General features: G+C 33.6%; 1 protein-coding gene across 1 annotated transcript in view; it reads left to right on the top strand.

The window, feature by feature from the left end:
* Nucleotides 1-24921, top strand: part of LOC134282216 (protein turtle-like) — a 37830-nt gene extending 12909 nt beyond the window's left edge. Inside the window, exons 2-3 of the mRNA XM_062764648.1 lie at nt 16798-16863; nt 24572-24921. Of these exons, the coding sequence (XP_062620632.1) occupies nt 16798-16863; nt 24572-24921 (416 nt within the window). The remainder of the gene's footprint in view (nt 1-16797; nt 16864-24571) is intronic.
* Nucleotides 24922-25276: the final 355 nt, after the last annotated feature.

Here is a 25276-nt window from a genome sequence, read left to right on the forward strand (position 1 = left end):
TTACTGCATGGATATTGAGATTACTCCACCATGTATTTTGAAATGAAAGGATTTTGCTGATAAAATTAATTACATATCAATATGCTTTAATAATATTGATATTTTTATAAATTTAAGAACAGAGTCTAATTGAGGCATGTTCACTTTTTTATTTCACCTGAGGCAAAGGCTTAAGTTAGCTAAATGAAAGGTGTCTGGCATCTGTCAAGATTCTCATGGTTGTAGACATCCATATCAGTTGCCTACTTTTCTCATTTTGACATCTCAAGAACCATTGAGTTTGGTTATACCTTTATCATCTGCATACAGGGTTATATCCACTCTCTACCATCGGCTCATACATTCACCTCTGTCGTTGGCTCGCGTATACACAGTGTTAAACACGAGAAATAGTGCGTTTGTTTTAATTCATTATAAATCAATTTCTATGATTATGTCTGAGTTTTGAGATAGATAATTACTAAATCAATACAGAACTATTAATTTAAATTGAAACAATCCTTCAAATATCACGTTTTATACGTTATGTCAAAAATCTTGACGTGAGCCCATCGCAGAGGTGTTTGAGAGAGGAACGAACGACAACTCTGCATGGGAGATTGGGTTATATCTTGATAAGATACGCAAGAGCATGCTCTGTGCATGAACAATTTTTAAAACAAGGTAAGTTACTGACAAACAAGTCGATGAAAGAAGAATATCAGCAACCTCGCTTAAAGTCATTATTTCATAAGTTCCAAAGCCCAAACAATGACCTTGTCAGCAAATACATGACATCATGTAGTCAAATGTTGACTGACGTTTTTCATACTAATTGTTAGGTCATTCAATACACACTGAATAGTCGACAGATTTTCCCATTTTTTCCCAATAATCATAAGATGTGAATGATCGGCAGGGGATGCTCACTCCTACAAAACACCTGATCCCACTTTCGATGTTCCAGAGGTCTGTATTTGCTCTGCACCAAAACCTGTATTTTTTTTTTACTTTTGAGCTTGAAAACTTTTTATCTCCTTATATTTCTTTCTACATGTATATGTTTCATTTCATTTCTATAAGACTTATAATTTACATTATACTTGTAGTAGTGTAAGATACATGGCATCCTACGAGCTTGGGCTAGTGGGTAAACACTTAAGCTCAATTGGTAGAGCACTGGACTAGCAAGCCAGAGCCCCGCCTTCAATCCCCAGCAGAGGCACAAAAATGTCTCTGTTACATACTTACCATATGACATCATATTACGTATATCTCAGAGTTTGATTAGTTTGATAGAATATTTAAAGTGCAGCGCTTTAACATTCCTATGTAAATGAAGGAGATGTTACCAAAATTGTGCCGGATGTGATGTAGAGGATTTTCTGTCATTCCCAGACATCCCTGAAGACAAATGACCAAAACGATTTTTAGGAGAACACATGACTTCAATTAAGGGAAAAATGTACAAACAGCCTGAATAATTGCATCTTTTTTATCAGTTGGTTCTGATGCAAGTTTGATTGATTACCTAATGTGTTTATCAATAGAGAAGCAATTAAACTCATAAAAATGGTACTATACACCCATGTTTTGAATTTTATGGACAATAGGAAAGCAAAGGCCATAAAATGATTTTTATTATTTTAAGCATGAGAGAGAGAGAGAGAGAGAGAAAGAGAGAGAGAGAAAGAGAGAGAGAGACTAAACAGGGATGGTTTGAAGATGGTGAATAATGTTGGTATCAGAATTGGGAAGTGTTTATTATTCAGACAAAATCTTTACCTAAACTAGTTAGCAGCAATTTTTACTATATATGTACCTGGTATGTTTTGGTAGCATAATGTTTTCTTGGGCATGCAATAATATTATATGAATATTTATAATATTTTAGGATACTATTGCCCGATAAAGAATAAATTAATATACTTATAACCTATTGTATTTGACACCTTATAAAGTAGAAGTCAGGAGAACACGTCTATGATATTTTTTATTGATTGATGAGAATTCCGTCATTACCATTGGGTGAGTGATACAATTCTACCTGAACTGGACTCGGATTTATTATAGAAGCTCTCATTGCTGAACCCCACAGGGCTCTCCAGGGAAGCGAGACTGTGAACTCTCATAATATTCTCATTTTTTGTAGCCAGAATGGTGATAGATTCACATTAACATCTTTGTGCACGATTAATTTTCCTAGTTTTCGTGTATTCCCAGTGTAGCTGGGTTATTTTAGGTATTGGATGTGTCGTTAGTTATTGTTTACCTATTAGGTGTGTTAACGAGGGAACAGAACATCGCATTGATTGTAATGAAGCAGGGGGCAAGACAAAAAACAAATATCATTATCTGAATGGTAGCATGTTGTGTCTCACATTTATTGTGGATATAAATTAGACCTTCTGTTCTTTTAGTACTTTGATACTTTGTAAGAAAAACAAATTTACCACCAAATATGAGTTGTTACTGGATTCTTACCAGATCCAGCTCAGAGAAAATCTAGAATATTGCAGGATAGTGTCATTATGAATGGGACTTTATATGCCTTTTCCATTGATGAATATATCCTAATAAAGATATATTATGGTAAACTAGTTAAACAATATATAAAGTGTACAAGGGAATGGGGCAAAAACATTGAGCCAATCTATTTTTGAGTACACATGTAATGGATTGAGCCATGGATATCTGCCTGGGTATAGCACAGTTGGTAGAGCACCTGACCTTTGATGCAGAGGTCCCTTGTTTGATTCTCAGTCCAGCCTTTCCTTTTCTCCTTTCCTGTAACACACTTACACACAGTTCTTCTTCTACATATATATCGGTAATTGCAGTATTTATATAACAGCTTTGTTGACCATCAGACAGTGTCAGTAGCCATAAATGAAATATTCCTTGACTCTGTTCTACAAACTAAAAATGACGGCTACCAAACAGTATGCATATATATTTTTAAAAGATTTAATTTGTTAAGGATTTTTATTTTAAAAAATTTTTGTCAGTTTGATGGCAAGGTTGCTGTCTCTTTTTATTGGATAACACTACAAGGTTTCCTCCAGAACCATTGATTTTCTGTTTTACAAGAGCACGCTCTTTTGTCTTAGGTTTTTTTTTCTTACTTCCAAATTGTTTTTGTTTGAATTGTGTGTTTAAAAGGAATTTTTCATTTAATTCAAGTTATTGATCTGTTAAAAAGAAGAAAAACAATTTCTCTGAGACAATTGACAAAATTTGCAAGCTTAAGAGAGTTTGGTTCCTTAAAGATCTGTAAACAGAAGTTAGTGAAATTTTACACGTAGCCTGAGCAAAGGCCATCTATCAACGTAACACCGGGCATTGTGCTTTATTTTTTAGACCAGTCATTTAACAGAGGGAAGATTTGCTGGAGCTTGGTGTATTCTTAACCAAGCTAACAATCTCTCTGTTTCAGCACCCTAATAAGTAACACTTTCCTAGATTTATAGATGGAGTAACTGCGGGAAATGTCTGTTAATTTTCCCTGAATCTACAGTGTAATGGATTCAGCTCTGTCTTATTGATCAGAAGTCAACATAGTCAAACATTGACTAAATCTAACAGATGCCTAAATTGAAAATCTGCAAAAGTTACGATATCCTTCAAATAATTTATCAAAGAAGTGGGACGGGTTTTTTTTATAAATAGACTATTCTGTTTAAATATTTATAATGCAAAGGAATTTCACTTTAACGTTGCCTTATTCAAATGAATAACTGTTGCTGTCATTATTAGGGATATAACTATTGTAGTGACATCGGTATGTACATCAATATTACTGTAATTGTGATCTTAAAGGGGTTTATAGTTGATACATAAAGTTAGGAATATGCTTTTTTCAATACTTTCTAATGGGTATGTTTGAGTCAATTAGAGGACATGTGTAAATATTATGGAGGAACTCATGAAAAATCCACATAAAAGGTCAAATTCTTTTTCTTGAGTTTAAAAAAAAGATCAATTTTTAAGAATAGAAAGTTTAAGAAAAGACAATTAGAGTAAGATTTTTAGGGAAAGAAATCCTAAGATATAAATTTTCATATTGTAAAAACCAAGAAAAAAATTGATATACCTGCAAATCTTAATACTTTTTTCTGACACTATATATTATAATATTTTTGAGTATTAAATATCTTGATGACATTATTGATTTTATTGTCCCCTCCTAACAGGGCCTGATTTCAGAGGACAAATCCAGCTTCATTATTATACATTTTAAAATCTATTTTTTTGTACTTTTGGATATACAGTAATGCAGTGATCCACCCATCAAAATTGCAGGGAAGGGGTATTTCCTGACGATATTCAATTAATCCCCTTTTGAGTTGCAAAAGATGTAGTGGTCCATTTCATCTCAGTTCTCAAAGGTGAAAACAACTTGTATTCTATTAGTTCTTCCTTATTTGTTCACATGCATTACTTGATGAACATTAAGCTAATTAACATGCTAATATGGGCTTGGTTACAAAAATCTTACAAAAAGCATATTTCTCGTAGGGTGTGTCGTATTTTCTTGAATGCTGAGGAATTTTTTTCTATTTTTGTATGGATATGACATTTTCAATAGACCAGTCACTTCTTTCAGTACTTTGATTATTGATGACTATATTTAGCAGCAATGATGAAGACTGCTACATGTAATAGTATGCTACCCATCAGTAAATACAATGACTTGACTGTGATTTACCTATCAAGTTGATGTAGATAGATTGTACATATTACAACTTTGGGACACACTCATATCAACAAGCTGATCTTAATTGACCATTTGATGTCTATCTCTACAGATGTTTTCCCCAGCGTTCAGACCCTCTTTTGGTCAGATAAAGAGGCTGGTATCAGGGTCCCATCTATTGACTGATGGTGGCTAATGTCCCCACGAAGGCATCAGATGGATCAGGAAACCGTAAACAGTGGGGGCAGACTAATAGAAGATATACCACAGGAAGATTCCACCGATACAAGCAGCAGCTCATTTACTCCATAAATTGGTCATTAAGTTCTGTTTAATTATGATGGCCAAGATAACTGCTCACAAAAATAAAATTGTAACTGTCTATTCTGAGGGTATTGAATAATTCATCACCAAATTACTCACAGGCTTGTGTTGCAGTTGGGGGATAGAAAATAAGTCACTTTGTTATAGACCCAGGAAAATTCCCCCAGGTGTCTGTTGCTTTGACAGCAGCTACATTTGGTACAAGAAACGGTAGAAACTAGCAGACAAAGTGCATTGTGCCTATGAATTGATGGCTTTCTTGTAGTTTATATATAGAGTTTATCATTATATATTTAGGTGGGTTTCCAATTTCATTTTAATAGTTACATGCTGTGGATTAAAGCATTTGCCAGATCTTTATCATTCAGCTGTGTAATGAACTTTCATCCTTTGAAATTCTCAGTCAAGAGTCTTTGGAGTATTCTTTCAATCTATCAGAGTTTCTGCCAAAAGACGCATTCTCTTGTTTTAATAAGCCCATTGTTAAGGTCACTTACTGCATGGTTAGCTTAGAGGGGTAGGACCTAACAAATTTACAGATATGGGGTCTTTTTTAGCTCAAAATTTGTCTGTTGTCTGTCGTCAGCGTCGTAGTTATTGTCGTCATTGTTAATTGTCATAAACTTTTCACATTTTCATCTTCTTCTCAAGAACCACTGGGCCAATTTCAACCAAACTTGCCACAAAGTATCCTTAGGTGAAGGGGATTCAAGGGGAGATAATTATGAATTATTGAAAAATTAATGGCATCTTTTAAAAATCTTCTTCTCAAGAACCACCGGGCCAGGAAAATTGAAACTCATGTTGAAGCATCCTCAGGTGGTGTAGATTCAAGTTTGTTCAAATCATGACCCCCGGGGGTAGGGTGGGGACACAATGGCCGATCAAAGTTTTACATAGGAATATATAGGGAAAATCTTTAAAAATCTTCTTCTTAAGAACCACAGGGCCAAGAAAGATGAAACTCCTGTGGAAGCATCCTCAGGTAGTGTAGATTCAAATTTGTTCAAATCATGACCCCCGGGGGTAGGGTGGAGCCAAAATGGCTGATCAAAGTTTTACATAGGACTAGATAGGGAAATCTTTAAAAATTGTCTTCTCAAGTACTTCAAAGCCATGATTAGTGATATTTGTATGGAATCAATCTCAGGTAGTGTAGATTCTAGTTTGTTCAAATTATAACCCCCAGGGATAGGGTGGGGTCACAATGGGGGATCCATTTTTAACCTTTAAATATATTTTAAAAAATCTTCTCAAGAATAGCAATGCCATGATTAGTGATACAGTGATACTAGTATTTATGTGGAAGCATTTTTGGGTAGTGTAGAATTAAGTTTGTTCAAATCCTGATTTAAATTTATTCAAATCATGGCCCTTTAGGGTAGGGAGGGAAACAAAGGGAATCAAATTCAAATTTTTATGAAGTTACATATGGGAAGAAAATGTTTTTAACAAATCTTTTGTATCAAGAACAGCAAAGTAATATGCTGTATTAATATGAAGGCATTCTCAAGTAGTCTTAAATTCACCCCCCCCCCCCCTTCAGTAAACTTTTCAGTTCTGATCTGATTTGTGCTTTTTCCCAGCCAATTTGCTCAGGTGAGCAATGTGGCCCCTGGGCCTCTTGTTTATTTACTGTGATGTATATTCCAGATTCTGACCTATTTTATAAGCTTCATGTGCAATGACTGCTCAAGTGCAGGTGACAAAAGTAGGTTTCAAACAAAACTTTATGGTGTGGAGTTATGGTGTGGATTGATAGATGCATGCTGTATCTGACATGCATTTGAAGTAGTGTTGGCAACGAGTACCCGGTTAACCGGTTAACCGTCGAACGATGCGAGTATCAGTTAGTAAAACTGCTATTCGGTTACTCGGATAAAAATAAATTTTTCATAGTAAATACGTATAAAACGATTTTATGCTATTTGTAAATGTATATTTACACATTTCCCTAATTTAATTGCCGTTAATTACCGTTAGGCTTCCTCTACTGGTTCACGATTGGGATCGATTTGTTTTGATTATAGTTTTCACGATTTGCCAACACTAATTTGAAGAACTAGTAACTAAGTTTTGCATTTGTATCCTTTTACCAAAACAACCAGCAATTACAGGGTATATTAATTCATGTGTTGATTATTTTTTTCTTATACGAAAACAAACTGGCCGTTTCAAGTGACATTTAAAATTAATATTCTTCGAAGACGTGTGTTTTTTAAAGTTTGTATTTGCAAATAAAATAAAATTCATATACGTCGCATTTGTGGCTTATTTTTACCAATAAGGAAATAGATGAGGTTAATAATAAAAACGGAAACTATAGCAAAAAATCATCCGAGTAACCGGGTACTCGATCGGAAGATTAAGCGAGTAACCGCGGTTACTAAAAATCGTCCGATTTGCCAACACTAATTTGAAGAACTAATAACTCTAAGTTTTGCATTTGTATCCTTTTACCAAATTGTAGGTGCCTGTAGGTGTAGGTGCATCTTTAGAGTTTCACATGACCTATATTTATAATATGCTTGATTGACTCCTCATAGGGTCAAGAAAGAGGTCAATTGTGATGAAGCAGAAAAAATTTACACCAATACTTTTATAAGGTTGCTCTCTCTGCTGTGCTTTGTTCTTTGCTTGAAGCCTCTTGTTATTTTACTGAAGCATTAAGGCCTGTTTAAAAATTTATAAAATAGTCTTGGATTAATTGACACTGTGTTGAAAGGTATGTTTATGCCTAATTACCATAAGTGATATTACTAAACAATCTTGCACTGTTTATTTTTGAAAGCATGTGGTGCTTCAAGCATGTTTGTAATTTTGCATCTGCATTTGTACAATTTGGAATTTGCTTTAGTGTTAAATTGTCTCTTTGTGGGTGTTTTAAAGATGTGTGTTAATATAATGACATCAATGCAGATAATATAACAGAGAGTGGATTATGTAACATTATGGTTTATAACCAATTACCGCTTTAGAATGCATGATTTCAACTGAGAATACATGATGATTCAATTGATTTTTAATAGTTTCCCCTTTAGATTGTTAGTTTTGAACAGCATATGGAAGTTCTGCTGTTAAATATTTATGCTTTTTTTTTTTTAATGAAATGAAGAATGACTTCATTTGCAGACTGTGAAACTGTCCAAATTTAAGGAATCTTGCTGTATTTGATCTGACATTGAGTGGTGAGAACTATTAAAATGCTTTTCAGCATGGGTGGGTGGGGGTCAAAGTTTTACCCAAGAATCTTCTTATATACTTTTGCTAATATTAACAAGAAAATGATGTTTCATGAATTTTTAAATGTCAGTCAAAAGTTTTAGGATAAATTATGATAAAAGTGAATCATTGATGGTGTTGCAAAGAAGTTATGCAACTTCAGAGTCAAATAATGTACAGTGTAAGGAAATTTTTGGTATATTCCTTTGGTGTTTTGTACATTTAGATTTTGAGTTCTTTTCTTGTGTGGAGCTTTTTCCTCATTCCGAAGCAGTGTCATTTTAAGAGTTTCCATATATAACATTGTTTATTGATTCTCTGTTGTTTTTTTAAGTCATTTATTATAATAATAATATGTATTAGCAATAAGATATTGTTTTGTACTTTTCTCCAGCCAAAGATACATATAAAGTTGGTGTATTCCTTTTCGGTTTCTATAAGTGACGTTCTATTTTATGAAGAAACTAATTCTGAAACAGAAGGAAATCAATGAAAGATCAAAGCAGTCCTTAAAACTCTTGTTTGTTCTTCTCTAATGTCAAGTGGGCACTGAAACAGTATTGCTGGATCAAAATCCTCAAGACAAATGAATCGGCCACAGGAATAAATCTCCAAACCTTTTTTTTTTGTTTCAAGTTAGATGATCAATTGAACTGATTATAAGCGTCTTAGATGCTTATAGTAATTGTTGTTCTACCAACAAGGCTTCATTAAGAGGTGAAATCGGGAGCTAATTTAGGTTTTCCATCAGAGCTTCTCTATGTTATTAGCTTGCTGCTTCCTCGTAGATTGATGACATTTTGTCAAGCTTGCCTGTGTTTTAATGTGTTGATGATAGATTATGACTGAATGTCCATTCATTTTTAGGGAATTAAAGTTTCTATCCAAACCATTTCTGTATTCATCTTAATCAGAGCTGGCAGCAGTGGGTGGCAGAATGAGAAGTGGGAGTCCCCTAATGTAGGATATGTGATTCAATAGAAATGGTTATAGTCAAAGACATAAACTTTAAAAATGCCATACAATTGTCTACTAGCTCATTGTGGATAAGAAATTCCCAGGCGTTCGATTGAATAATATGATCAAAATTTCAACCTTTATGGATCGTACATTAAAATGTTAATTACTAAAAAATATTTATTCTATCCTACGTAAAGTACTTAAAATAAAGAAATGTCATAGCACTTCGTATTAATTCACTTGAAATTCTGCAAGTGGAGATGTAATTTGATGCTTAAAAAATTAAAACTTTACTTCTTGAGAATTTAAGTTCAATATTTGAAGTATGCTGCCAGAAAGTATAGCTAAACTGCAGTATGGAGGTCCAGATGAATTTTTAACCCTGTCTGTGTGGACGTTGAATTATTGGTTAAGCTGCTGTGGGCATGATATTGTATGGTTCCTGTATAGATCTGCTCCATTCTGATGAATCTCTTTGCATGTAGGGAGGCTATTATCACCAGCCTTTGTTTTGGATGACTTGCAAACTCATATTTAAAGATCCGTTATTCACGGATATTTAAGGGAAGATTTTCACATTTCGGAAAAACTTTTTACATGTTTGATTGTTTAATCGGAATAAATCTTTAAATTAGAATTTAACGTAATTTGCATTTTGTTTGTTTTTAAAAAAAACAATTATCATGATGATGATTCAAGAATGTCAGAAAACAGTTGTAGCAGTCCAACATCTCATCAACTAGGGTACAGCATGTTGAAATGCATTTGACTGCTGGAAAAAAAACCCATTGAAATTGTTGATTTCAATACAGAGGTAAAAAAATGTGTTTGTGAAACAGCGGCAACAAAATTTGAAAAGCTATTTTTAGCATATAGGACACAGTCAAGGTCACAAGGTCATTGACCTTGGTGTCATTTGAAAGGACTTGTTAGAATAAGTGGAGTATGCATATTAAAATGAATTAATAAGTCTCTTTCTCCTATGGTTCAAAAGTTATAGCAAAAGTTTGAAAAAGCTATTTTTAACATATTGGTCACAGTCAAGGGCACAAGGCCATTGACTTTGGTGTCATTTGAAAAAGTTTTATTAGTGGAGTATGCATACCAAATATGAAGTCTCTATCTCTCACAGTTCAAAAGTTATGGCAATGGTTATAGTTGACAACAGACAGATAAATAGACAAACACAGACACACAGACAGACAGGACAAAAACAACTGCAATATACGCCCCCTTATCTATCAATCCAGGTGCATAGAAGAAATTAATGATGTAACAATGAGATTAATTGTCACCAGAAATACTAAGGTAAAGTTAATTGAAAATTGATTAGCAATATGCTACAACTTAGTTTTCAAGCACAATCAACGAAATTTCTTACAAGACTTTGTCAACACTGAGTACCCAGGTACCGTGCAGTTAAGTCAACATTGAGTAACTGCATGTGGCCCTGTTAATAGTGAGCAGGGTAGAAATTAACTTTCCGTTTAATTTCCTGATTAATAGGATTTCAGCAAACCATCAAGCTCCTGTACCAATGCACTACTTAGAGTCAATGGAAGCATGTTGAGAAGAAAGAAACAGACCCTGTTGGAAATAATGTTAGAAGAGGTCTGTTTGTCCAGAGGTCTTGTACAATTTTATTGTGCATTAATTGAAGCTATACAAATTTAATGAGTCCAGTATTACTGCAGTGTTAATTAAAATTTAATTGTGATCCAAGAGTTTTATTGTGGTGAAGCACCTATTTCATTAGGTTGGATTTCTCTGAACGTCAATGATTTGACAATTAGGCAGAATAAAGTTAGAATAAAAGCTTTTCTATGAGCTCAGTTTATTTGCATATGCTTGAAGGGTTTTCTTTGAAATTCTGATAATATTTTAATTCTAGGCGAGGCGATGTATTGATCACGGGGAAGGGTTAATTAATAAGTATAGAAGGTTCATTTAGGACTTAAGGCCATACTGATGATTTGCAGATGTGTATTTATGTTTTTTCTTGGACTATACGGATCATAACATGGATGGTTAATTAAAAGTGGCTTAGCTTTTACTAAACTAGGACTCCATTTTTCTTCTAATTACTTTGCTAATCACATCAGGCTCAGCCCCCCATTAAACTCAGATCATTCTGTACATCAAAGCTAGGATTGATTAATACAGGACTTTTAAGTTTGCTTGTTTTTTCCCATAGATTTCTTTTTCATTTCCTGATGTAAAGGGTTGATGATGAACGTTGATCTCTATTTTATATTGGTTGTATTCTCATCATATTTGGACAGTATATATTTTGTGCAGATTGATCATGTACTTTAAGGGATGAAGTATTTGATCAACACTCATTTATTTAAGGAATCACTGTCTAGTTAGGAGGGTATGTCAGGGCATCAACGATAGTGGGAAACATGGGATAATTTGCATAACCCGTTATGCTTAAATTATACCATATTTCCCACTATTGTTGATGTCCCTGACATACCCTATTAACTATATTCCTTATATTTCCATTTCATTGTGAAATAAAATTGTATATATTTAAAAATGTAGATGAATAGATTTAAATCACATGATGACTTCCATGCCAATTTCAATAGTCCTCGCCAACCGACGTCAAACGCAAAGGGACGAGATTTACATGCATATTTGGCCACCTTAGCGTCAGACACAGAGACAGATAGATGCGCACGAGAATTGCATGCGTATTAGGCCTCCTTAGCTCCCAACCTATCGACCTGCCTAATTTACATTCCGGCAGAATTATCTAGAAATAAACTACCCCTAACTTTCAAAGAGTTATCACAGAGAAAAAAATTAGAAATGGAAATATTATTTGATCAACACTCATTTACTTGAGGAATCACTGTCTAGTTAGTGTAGTATGCCAGGGCATCAACGATAGTGGGAAACGTGGGATAATTTATGCATAACGGGCTTCGCCCATATGTTTCCCACTATCGTTGATGTCCCTGGCATACTACACTAACTAGACAGTGATTCCTTATATTTCCATTTCATTATGAAATAAAATTGTAGATTTAGACTTTAAAAATGTAGATTAATAGGTTTTAATTACATGAGGACTTCCATGTCAATTTCAATAGTCCTCGCCCACTGACGTCAAACACAAAGGCAGCCGCAGGAGATTCACATGCATATTTGTATGGCACGCCAAATTCACAAAAATGAGATAATCATAGTTTCACAATCGATAAACTAGGTTTATCGGTTGTAAACCATAGTTTACAAACCGAAAACTATAGTTAACAACGTTAATCTATATTTCACACCTGTAAACCAATAGTTAACGCGATAATCTATGTTTCACAACCGTAAACTATACTTAACACCGAAAACAATCATTTGCGATTGCAAAACATAGATTATCTGATAAATACAGTTTCACGATTTGTAAACTATAGTTTACAAACTGTTAACTATAGTTAACAATCTGATTAATATAGTTTCACAATTTGTGAAACTATGATTAACAACTCTTAACTATAGTTTACGATTGTAAACTATAATTTACAAACGTGAATCTATGTTTATCAACAAAAACTATTGTTAACGCTTTATTACAGACAGATAAACTTAAATTAACATTCGTCATAGTTAACAACCGTTAAATCATGAAAAGAAAAACTATAGTTTACGGTTTGTAAACTATACTTTACAGTCCATAAACCTAGTTTATCAATTTTGAAACTATGATTATCTCATTTTTGTGAATTTGGCGTGCCATATATTTGGCCTCCTTAGCGTCAGACACAGAGACAGATGTGCAAGAGATTTGCATTCTTATTAGGCCTCCTTAGCTCCTGACCTATCGACCTGCCTAATTTACATTCCGGCAGAATTATCAAGAAATAAACTCCCCCTAACTTTCAAAGAGTTATCACAGAGAAAAAAATTAGAAATGGAAATATATCTCTATAATTCAGTTTGGAAAAAAAGATTGCTTTCCATGTTAAGCACACTGAAATTGTTTCAGAACTGTTACACAGTGTTCTGTTATACTGAAATAAAAAATTGTTGCTGTCCAATGGCATAAATGTTAGACCTATTAGAGGCTTTCCAAAATAGTGAGATATTGAACCACTGTAACATTTTTATTAAAGTATATATTTACTAAATGACTTGGTCTAAGTCTGTGAAATGTAATGTTATGTGAATTCAATAAATATTAATTTTATTCAGCCGGTAGAGCACCTGACTGGATTGCCCGGGTCAGTTATCTAAGCTGGTAGAGCACCTGACTGAATTGCCCTGGTCAGTTAGTTCAGTTGGTAGAGCACCTGACTGGATTGCTCTGGTCAGTTAGCTCAGCTGGTAGAGCACCTGACTGGATTGCTCTGGTCAGTTAGCTCAGCTGGTAGAGCACCTGACTGGATTGCCCTGGTCAGTTAGTTCAGCTGGTAGAGCACCTGACTGAATTGCCCTGGCTAGTTAGCTCAGTTGGTAGAGCACCTGACTGGATTGCCCTGGCTGGTTTATAGTTCAGTTGGTTGAGCATCTGACTGGAAATTCAGGGGCTGGGTTTCAGTCCCAGTCTAGTTGATCACAACCAGGTAATATACTACTGAAGTGAGGTCTGTTATTAAACATAGGAGCAAGGGAACTCATCCTTAAGAACCATAAGAATTTCTTTACATTATGTCATTATCCAAATAGGTCCTAGAGTACAGACTACCCTCATTCTGATTATATTGCTCCAGAATGTAGATAACCTTGATGGAGCAAGACCTGCACTGAGTGAAGGACCCATTGCACAATGGCTGCTTACGTTTTTCTCTGCATCAGACAGTTAATTGTCTAATGATTGGCTTCAGAACATCCAATTATCTTTTGATTGAAATCCTTTAAGCTTGTGCTGAAATTACAGTCATATGTCGCAGGGTATCTTTCAGAAAATGTTTTTTCATAACTGCAATATTAAGGTTTCACGGTGATGACAATTGTTGCCTATCTGTTTAAGTGAGTTGACAGCCAGAGATGATAGTGATGCTAAAGGAAAGATGTGAGGGATCATGCCTAATTAACTACTGATCCATATTCATCTGTTTCTGGGCCAATAATTGACTAGAGATTAGGGGTTTTATCTGTTCTTTTATGCCTGTTTGTAGAAATCCAACATCCATTTCAGCTGTAGAAAAGCATCAACAGTACGTCATAAATCGACAGTAATGATATTTGGCTTGTCTACAGATAATGGCTGCTGTTTGATTCCATTGTACAGTATGCATTTGTCTCTTCTTTCCAGAGACTAAATCAGTAAAGGACTTTTCCCATATCTTTGTGTTATGATAGTGTTCATAACACCGATGAAAGAGATTTGTAATAAATATCTGGAAAGTTTGACTGATACAGGGGGATTTTCCCCTATGATTTAAACATTTATGGGCATCAGATATGTAGTTTAGAGGAACTCGGTGCATTTAACAATTGTCACATTAAGTGAAACGCTGATTCCCTGGTTGATTTTCAATGCATTCCCAGTGCATTGTGTACTTTAGTTTTGTGGAACGTTTGTTGTAATAGTCAGAGTTAATGATTTTATGTTTCTGTAGCTTTTATTTTTCTGTGAAGACAAATATCATCACTCATCCATTGATAAATTGATTTTATTTCGAATTCTGCTGTATACAAGATAATTTCTCTTGATACCAAACCCAGAGCAATGTGAAAGCCTAAGTTATAATCACAGGCACTTTCATCATGTTTCTGTAAATATTTTTTTAACACATTTTGTCCGGCGTCCGTCTGTCTGTCCATCTGTCTGTCCAGCTGTCTGTCTGTATCTGTCTGTAAACTTTTAATAAAACACAATGCCACAAAGTATCTCTTTTGAAGGGCCACGCCCTCATTCAAGTAATTCCAAATTATCAAATCATGACCCCCGGGGGTAGGGCGGAGCCAAAATGGCCGACCTAAGTTTTACATAGAAATATATAGGAAAATTCTTTAAAAATCTTCTTCTCAAGAGCAACAAAGCCATAATTGATCATATTTATATGGAAGCATCCCCCCATGACCCCCAGAAGCAAAGTTTTACATAAAAATATATAGGAAATTTCTTTAAAAACTTTCAACAAAGCCAAATTGCATATTTATATGCATCCTCAAAATTTTATTACAATTTTCTTATACATAATAATTTTTATTACAATTTTCTTATACATGATAAATTGATAATTTATCTACACAATGGTATATGGCAAAGTTTTACATAAAAATATATAGAAAATTTCTTTAAAAATCTTCTTCAAGAACAACAAAGCCATAATTTTTATTTATATGGAAGCATCCCAGGTAGTGTAGATTAAGTTTGTTCAATCATTGCCATGCCAACCTAAGTTTTCTAGAAATATATAGGAAAATTCTTTAAAAATCTTCTTCTCAAGAATAGCAAGGCCATAATTGATCATATTTATATTCCTCTCTCAAACTGTGTGGAAATATATAGGAAATTTCTTTAAAAATTTTTTCAAGAACAACAAAGCCATAATTGATCAAATTTATTTTAAGGAATCAGTTTGTTCAAATCATGACCCCCAGGGGTAGGGCGGGGCCAAAATGGCCGACCAAAGTTTTACATAGAAATATATAGGTCAAGAATAGCAAAGCCATAATTGATCATATTTATATGGAAGCATCAGGTAGTGTAATAGTTGACCCCCAGGGGTAGGGAGGGGCCAAAACGGCCGACCAAAGTTTTACATAGAAATGTATAGGAAAATAAAAATCAAGAATAGCAAAGCCAGGATTGGTCATGGGACTACTTTTGGCATTTAAGCTTTTCAAGTATAAACCAATTCTGCTTTTTCCTAGCCACAGTGCTCAGGTAGCTCCTTACCCATAGTACATGTATAATAAAACACAATCTACATGTATCTCTTTTCAATCTAATTCCAAATTACATGGAGCACCCCCCTTCCCAGAATCATTCATTAACACTTTCACAGAAATTGCAATGCCAAATTTTTATTACAGTTTTCTTATGTATGATAATTTATCTACACAACCATATATGGCAGTTTGTCTTCCATTTTTTTTATCTCCATATTAAGTCAATCATTGCCATGGTTCTGTAGCTCTTACCTTCCTCCCAAACTGTGCGATATTGAATTTTAAACTGTTTTTAGGAATCATTGTCTGAGTTATCATCAAGATAATGAAGAAAACAAAATATAGGCCTTGCTCCTTCCCTATCGATTGGCAAAATTTACTTCCAGTAGAATGATCAAGAAATCAACTCCAGTAAACTTTCAAAGAGTTATCACAGAGAAAACAAATATAAATGGAATTTTTGAAAATTATAATATCTTTTGAAATATCATATCTAATCACTGACTCCCATTATCAACCTTGTGCATTGCATGCATATTTACATACTCTTAATTGTGTGCTTGAAGTAATAGCATGCATTTCTCCTTGACAACTTGATGTAAGAGTCAGTGTGGTTTGGAATTGGATTTAGGTAGAATTTGTAAAATACTTGAAAAATCAATGGCTAGCTAGCTAAACTTTATTAGAAAACAGGCAGGATCAGTACATAAAATTGTTTTTTGTTTTTTTTTTCTAATTTGGAAACTAAAAAATCTTTTCTCTCTTTTCAGATGATGGTGCTCTTGTATGGATTTTAATTACTTCTCTTTCTTTTTGGTGGTGTCCAATTACAAAAGGTAAATTTGATATAATCAGCTCTACTGCACTCAGATGTATGCATAGGGGTAATTTACACTGAAAAAAAAAACAGAAAAAAATGTTTAAATTTTAATTTTGCTACTTTGATATCATCATAATCTAAAAAGAATAATAAACTAGTATTTTATATGTTTAAATAATTCTCTTATTGGCTGTGAACCAAATAGTTGTACCAAGTTGTATTCACATGTGCGACTTTAGGTATATATTTTGTCTACATTGGTTTAAAAATAGTTAAAAAAATTTCCAGTTCGATACCACAGGCACTTGTTTTGGAAATAAATTTTTTAACCCATAGTATAATAACACAAGGTATATAACTCCGAATTACATGCGACTTTCCACTCGTCGGGCAGAGTTTTGATGCTGTTTACGGAGCTAAATGAAAACTAAGACATGCATGCCGTATATGGTTGTGTAGATAAATTATCGTAGAAGACAGTGGTAATAAACAGTTTGCCTGTGCTTTTACTCTGAAAGTGTAAATGAGTGCGTTTCTGAGGAGAGGGGGGACTGAGTGTAATTCAGAGTTAGATACCTTGTGTTATTATTATACTATATGTTAACATTTATTTCCGAAACAAGTGCCTGTGATTGATACAATATGTTATGAAAAGTTATTTGACTCACACCAGACCTTCTAGATGACTATAATATATTTGGCCTAAAAATAGATCCAAAACTCTTAAAATTGATAAAATATTTGCTTTAAAAATTATTCATCAGCACCTGGCTTTCAGCTAGGTGAATAGTTCATTTTTTCCCTACATTACATTCTAAAATGATTAATTTTATATCATATTTACTATTATACAATTATTACTACATGTACTATTTTTCAGTCAATACAATGGTTAGCCAACCTTCAAATCAGGCTAAATCTTTGTATTGATCTAAAGAAGTCAGCAAATTCAGTCTGAATTTCACAATTTTTTTGGAAGAGATTAATCAGTTATAAAAAATTGTTTCAAACAAGTCTTCAAGTAAAACTAATCTTTTTGCACTGTAGCAGACATAATCAAAGTTGTCTCGAATCCATGGAATGTAAATAAATACCATATTTACAGCACAATCCATTTTGTATTGAGCTGAATGTTTTCTCTCTGTTTTCGTTTATGTGTCTCCATTGGGTCATACGAGACACTGGAAGAAAATCACCAGTCAGACTATAGCCTTATATATTGTTTCTTTAGTAGATGAGAATAAAATCAAGGCCTATAGATACAGTACCCAATAGTCAGGAATCTAATGATCTGGAAATACACATGATACTGTTATAGTAAAACCCACTTGTTTGCTGCATCCTGGCCATTTCTGGATATGCTGATTTATTGCTGATATTTATGGTTTGAATGCAGTGATTTATGTTACAGTAAATAAGTGTATAATGTAGATTTGGACTTTCATAGTTTTCATCTTCCTGTTGGTGAGCATTAATAAAAACATCTCGAGTCGAGCGAGATATGTAGAATCTGGAATCATTGGCTGTAAGAGCTTACTGCAGTTACCAGGATGTTTATTGCAAATCTGTCGATATTTCTTCAGTAATTGTTCAATAAAAGACACCATTTATTACTATGCATCATCCTTTAATCAAGTCTCATCTGTTTTTTCTTAATAAAACCAGACTTGTGTCCCCGCCATTCCCCGTATTTTATTTCCCTTCTTTCTTTGAGCCTCTTATATCAGTGGATGAGGACTCCGGTTAAATAACAGTAGACGTAGACTCGGGTTATATCACTCAGGATGCAGACTCGGGTATTGCTCTCAGAAGATCCTTGATGTTTACAGAGTATTACAGGAGGAATCACCTGCCTCTGTTCTCTTTCAATTAAAATCTTCTTTATATGATTTTCAATTGTTTTTTGAATGAGGATTGTGAAGAATCAATTACATGCAGATCTGCACTGTGGTTCTGATCTTTTAGACCAGGAAGCTATAAACACGTTGTTCCTGCTTTATCAATATTGATTTCAATGGCAGGTTTATCTTTACAATTGTCATTGTTTCTGACTTGTGTTTCTTTTTATCAGTTTCCATCCCAGTCCTCGTCAGAATATTAATTGTATTAAGTAGATTAATTAATGATAATAAGGACCCCACTCTGCAGGTGCCCTAATCCTCGATCTTTTCAATCATATCAAAAATATTAACTTCTGTGAAACTGTGTTTCTTTATAAATATTCGGGACTTAATATTCCACATACCTTTCATATGTGCCATTTTCACTCTTTTAAAAAAGATATCAAAAATGTTTACTTTGTGCTAGAAATTATTAGCAATATCATTATTTAAATTTATATCCAGCTAGAACTCTTCAAATGTTTGGCAAAATGCAGCTGCAGAAATAACACAATGCTAAATTTCAATCAATTTTTGCAAGTTTAATTATTTTGAAGAATACTAATTTTAACATAGTTAAGATTTGAGTTCTTTGGAAGAAAATGTACTCTTTGACTGAAATTCCATCATACACCCTTGACCTTGACTGTTACATAAAGCCAATAAATAAAGAAATGTCAGGGCACCATTAATTGTAACACTTTCTGAGGAGTAACTTTTACCAGAACAGGAGGGGTCCAATTCCTGCAAATTTCATTGAAATTCTTTGCATGCAGCTGGAACATCACCATGGAAAGATGTTGTATTATGTAATAGCAGATCATCTGATCTGTGTTAATGAGTGTTAGTAGAAGTCCTTGATCACTTGATCTGTGCTAATGAATGCTGGTAGCAGTCCTTGATAATGGTCGGTTCCTGACATTGTTCTGAGAATATTGTTTGGCTTTTTTGTTTTTTGGAGAAAAAAAAACTTTGCATTTCATCATGCAAGGCAGAATAAATGGTAATGGGTGATGTAAAGGAGTGCTCACAAACTCAATTACAAGTAAAACATCCATGGAAAACTTCATTAAGACAGAACTGCAAATGACTAAGTGATATTATGTAACACATTGCAATTAATTCCAATCATCATGTGACACCACTGACCAGGAACTTGTCTGATGAATGGTACATTACAGGGGGATGAAAAGCAACTCCAAGGTTGTTGTTTTATTGTTTTTTTTTTAATAATGAGCTATAGGAGATTTTTTTTGTTAAAAGTATTTTTATATTAGTAAAAAACCATTCTTGCTAACAATAACAGAAAAATATACCCTGTTAATGAGGGCACTTAGGTTGAAATTGATTTTGGAATCTCTATTTTCTTGCATAGATTTTAGTCCTGATTATTCTACGGCATTTAAACAGTGATTCTGGATAAAAGAGAGTATTTGAATATAATTTGGGAAGAAAAACAAGACAATTACAGACGGTATAATCTGTGGACATCAATTTCTCAGTGACGGAGGACACAGAGTATTCCGGGGGGACTCAGTATGGTAAACAGTGTGTCTACAGCAATGACAATGTGGACTCAATATAGAAAACCACAAACTCGGAACGTTAAATCTTTCACAGTTACGCAGTGTCTTTACATAACACTTTTTATATTTGTATATAAATTAATACTTATTGAAGTTATAAGATAAGGAAATACATTATCTTCAGTGTTAGTATTCACTGTACCTGAATTTTCAATGAAAATTTATTATGTAAAGAAGCATTTAAGTTGGTGTCAAAGTGAGTAGGTTTGCATATTGTATCTTCACCTTAATCTTACTGTATGAATCCTCTACATAATTATAGGCCCTAATTGTGGCACAAAAATTCAGTCTATTATTGTAGGACTTGAACTTCTCTCACTCACTAGCGTGCTTGTGGGATGTTGACACTATAAGTGTGATGCCAGCAGTCAGGATTGACACCTGAGAAAATTATAAATTATCAAATTTATTTCAACCATACATAAGTGCTTGTCCTTGAAGGGTGCTAATGAATCCATTCTTGTGATGCACGCATTTACAGACATTGGTCTGCCTTGCCCTAAGGTTCCTCATGTACATTTGATTATCGGGGATTATAATGCTGTTATAGATGCACCCACACGCCCATTATAGAAATGGTGAAGATATTTCACGGTGACCAGCAATAATCCTGTAATGGACATCCTACAGGATGCTGAGAAATCAACAGTCTGTAGCCACTGTGTCATCAACTGGCGGGGTAAATTAGTTTAACACTTGCTTCAAGACACCATAAATCTACCTCCAGCACTGAGTCTAGATCATTCAGTGGGTTAACCAAGCTCACATATCAGACAGAGGACACAGTGTGGGATAGTGTAGTAACTCCATACTTTTGGGAATTCTAAGATCTTCCAATCTAATAGTGGCCTTTTTTTTTTGCATAATCAATGGTGTAGTTTTCGAGTGACTTTTATTGAATTTTCACTAAGATATTCTGTTGACACTCATTCTAAATCATCTTTTCTTCAGATTTACAATTTAACTTTCTAACATTTCCGAATCATGATTTAACTATTCAAAAACAAATTAATTTTGTATTGAATTTGTAAATATTTAATTATGCTCCAATATGAATATGATTGGGACATATAATGTTTTTCATATGGACAATTTTCTGTCCTAACCTTCCATCTGACAGTCCTTATCCTTCTGTCTGTCTGACTGTTTGACCGTGACCTTTTCTTGTATCATTTACCTAATGCAAAACAAACGTACCGGACATGCATTTCCTTTGGGGATATTTCTTGTCTAGAAGTTGGGTGTGGCTTAAATTACAAGTACATAATAATTGAAATAAGTGCATGGCAGCTAGCATTTGGATTTGCATTTTGATGCCCCTACTATAAGCTGAAAAACTAGACTCAGTTATTGTTTTTCATCTTTTTATTTAAAGTTTGTTCTACAACTTTTAAGTCTTACAAATAAAAAAAAAAAATTAATACAGATTTCATAAACATCCTGTGCATCTTTATTCCAGAGAAGCAGTATATTAAAATTTCAATTGTTTTATGGTTTTCTTTCAATGGCTACCATTGCCATCTGCATGTTTGATGTCAGAATGAGGACCAAGATAATCCAAATAGCGTGCTGTGTCTGTCCACACCAGTTTTATGTAGCTATAATGAAATAAAGAATATTTTTATATTCAGATACAAACACATGATATCATCTACTAACCATATTATTTGATGTTAGTAATTTGATCAGTTCTTTATATTAAGAGACATGAGAGAGATATGGAGTTCATCACCAAGTTAAAAAATTGACTTTTTCTGGATACGAGACAGACAAGAAAACAATTTCAATCAATCAGACAACTCATAAAACATTTACAGACACTTTTATCAACAGCTATAGATGTGGTGATTAAAGAATTTCAATAAGCAATTCCATATTGAGGAAGATGACATTTTCAGTGCAAGAAGCATGCCTCAATTTTGCTGCAAATTATCTCGCACAATGCATTGATATTAACCGAAATTAGAACAAAAACTGCATAAAAGCTGCTTTAGAATTTTTCTGTGTCATTAAATATGAGTTTTTGTGATTCATTTAATCAGTATTCCACAGGCTTGATAACATTTTCTTATGCAATTACCATAAACTATATTGAATTGTAGAGATGTTTTCCATAATATTAGAGCAATAAAAAGAGCTAAATGTTAGCTTTCTTAGTTTATTGCACTTATCTATTATTAAAAAGAGTTGACCTTTCCTCTGTAAATCTGTCATTTACTGGAGGTTTTTAATGATTTTTTTTTTCTATTGAAGCTATTATTTTTTAATTTTAAAATTTTGATCCAGCAGCTTGAATGTAAAGTGGTTTGAGCTGTGGATATTGGCCTGGTTAGCTCAGTTGGTAGAGCAACATCAGTATCAATGTCATATCCTAACCAGAAGGTCATCTTGATTGTATGAGGTCAAGGTCAAGTGACTTTGATGTTCTTTGGGTCCTGACTACTGTGGAGGGTCAGATAACTCTTATTCGCAAGAACTGTATCTTCACTTTAATATTCTTTATTCAGGGAAATTTCGATAATTGCTTATAATTTTATTACTTTATTTTAAGCTTATATAATAATAATTAGTATTGGTGAACATTTTGTCCTGCTTTCAAGTACTAAGTAACCTGCAAATATAAAGTCTCATAAAAATTTGATCTAAATACAGTAACTGTGTCTTACTTTAACACAAAAACATGACTAGAGGTGGTACGATGTTCAATCAATTACAGTGGATATTAGTTCTACATATAACAGTAAAATCTGGTTACAGCAGACACACCTACAAGGAATTTGTGCTAACAGTAAAAAGATTTTGATTTCCTGTTTTTCTTAAAGCCTAAAACTTAATAGATACTATGAAATACATTTATATTGGATCAGATTAAGTTCTCTTAAATTTGATTGTATGTTTTACTGCAAAAGGATATACAATACAAATTTAAGTAGAATATGAAGAAAATTGTATATGAATTAAACCCCAAACTAAGCATTCACAATTTCCTTGAAGATTTTTTGAGTTATTTTTGCTTCTAAATGTTTGGATTTATATACATGTATAAAAATTGAGTAAATGTTAAATAACAGGAAAGAGTCTAAAGATATGGTCAATTTTGGTTTTATTATGCTACTATATTTAGTAAAAATTGTTTCCAGAAATGTTGCTTTACAGGCACGGGAAAGAGAGTAGGATATTGGCAATTTTCTAACATTGAACAGTTGTATACGGTCTTATTCGGATCTCATTCAATGCATTCAATACAGCACATCATCTAATTACTGTGTAGGATAAGTCTCAATATCTTTTTTCTTGTTCTCGTCTAATGGCATCCAATTTTAGGAATGAAACTAATGTGGATACTAAATTTGTAATTATATTTGGTATGGTATATAGCACCAAACTAGTGTTAGATTATTTAGAATGGCTAGAACATGCAATAATCTATAAGGGCATAATCTTAGAGAATACCTTTTGCTGTTACATACATTGTGTTATATCATTTAAGAAAACAACTTTATTAATTTTATCTTGGAAAGATTGTATATAGGATAGATATTACGACCACATTTTCTAGACATCAAGATAATTAGTGTTATTTACCCTGCCATATGTCTCTGCTTCCAGGATGCAAAAAAAAAAATCCCATTAGAAATGATACGTACATCAAAATTTTTGATGTCTTTTAAAATTCTCAGATTTTACATTAATCAATTTGAATTCTTATGTTATCCAAATCTTGTAATAATAAAGCTGTATTATAATGGCCTGGAAAAGTTTTGTGATCTGACAACTCTCTTGTTTATTAGCTCACCTGAGCCAAGTGAGCTTCTCTGATCATATTTTGTTCAGCAACTACCTCACTCTCTGAGTCTATTAACTTTTCACATTTTGACCTCTTCTGAAGATTCACTGGGTCAATTTTAATCAAACTTGCCTCAAAGCATCCATGGGAGAAAGGGGGATAACTTGTTCAATTCATGACCCCTATTTAGTGTTAGAGTAGGATCACAAATATGGTGATCAAAGTTTAAATGGTATTTTTAAAAAAAATCCATTTATATGTTTAAGCTAGACTTGCAAGGAAAAAAAGAAATGATTCTATATTCTCTGTTTCATTGACTATGGTACATGTACATGTAAGACTAGACTTAACTCCTGAACATTTATCATGTTTGATTTTCATCTCAAATCTAATGCATCTGTGGATGCTTTGTTCTTGTGAATATTTCATATTGTAATTTGATAATTTTTGATAGTGTTGACTCTTTTACAGGTATAGTAAAAGCTGAGGGAGTTACAGTTAAATTTGTGGATGCCGGTTCAAAGGAAGTTTTGGAGTGTTTCATGAAAAGTAATACATCACATGCAACATTAATTCGATGGGTGAAGTATAGCGACAATTCATTCACAAAAATCCTGGTCTTTCAACAAATGCAGCATTACCCAGAATTCATAAGAGAAGGTTACCGAGGTCGTGTTCGTTTAGTGAACCAATCGTCTTTAGAACTGTCCAATATAAAGAGTAGTGATGAAGGATTATACGAGTGCAGTCTGACGTACACAGACGGAGGTGGAGATGATCTTACTCATGTTCATCTAAAGGTCAAAGGTAAATTCCTTTAGTTAGGGTCAAAGACTCAAAGGTAAATAGTTAGGTCAATGTTAAGAATTGGAATTAAGACTCATTTGACTGAAATCTCTGCCTGTCTAGTGTCATTTATCACCTGTTAAAATCATTTTTAGCTCACATCAACAAAGGGCTCAAATAAGTTCGTTTGAATGATGACCCCTGGGGAAATGGGTGGAGCCACAATTAGGGATCAAAGTTTTACATAGGCAGAAATCTTGATTTTTTTTTTCTTAAGAACAGCAAAGCTATGATTAGTCATATTGATATGGAAGCATACATCCTCAGGTAGTATAGATTCAAATTTGTTCAAATGATGACCTCTGGGGGTAGGGTAGGGCCACAATAGGG

The sequence above is a fragment of the Saccostrea cucullata genome, unplaced genomic scaffold (genome assembly GCF_032062105.1).
Source record: "Saccostrea cucullata isolate Sc308-1 unplaced genomic scaffold, CSIRO_AGI_Scuc_v1 ctg5166, whole genome shotgun sequence".
NCBI classification, from domain to species: domain Eukaryota; kingdom Metazoa; phylum Mollusca; class Bivalvia; order Ostreida; family Ostreidae; genus Saccostrea; species Saccostrea cuccullata.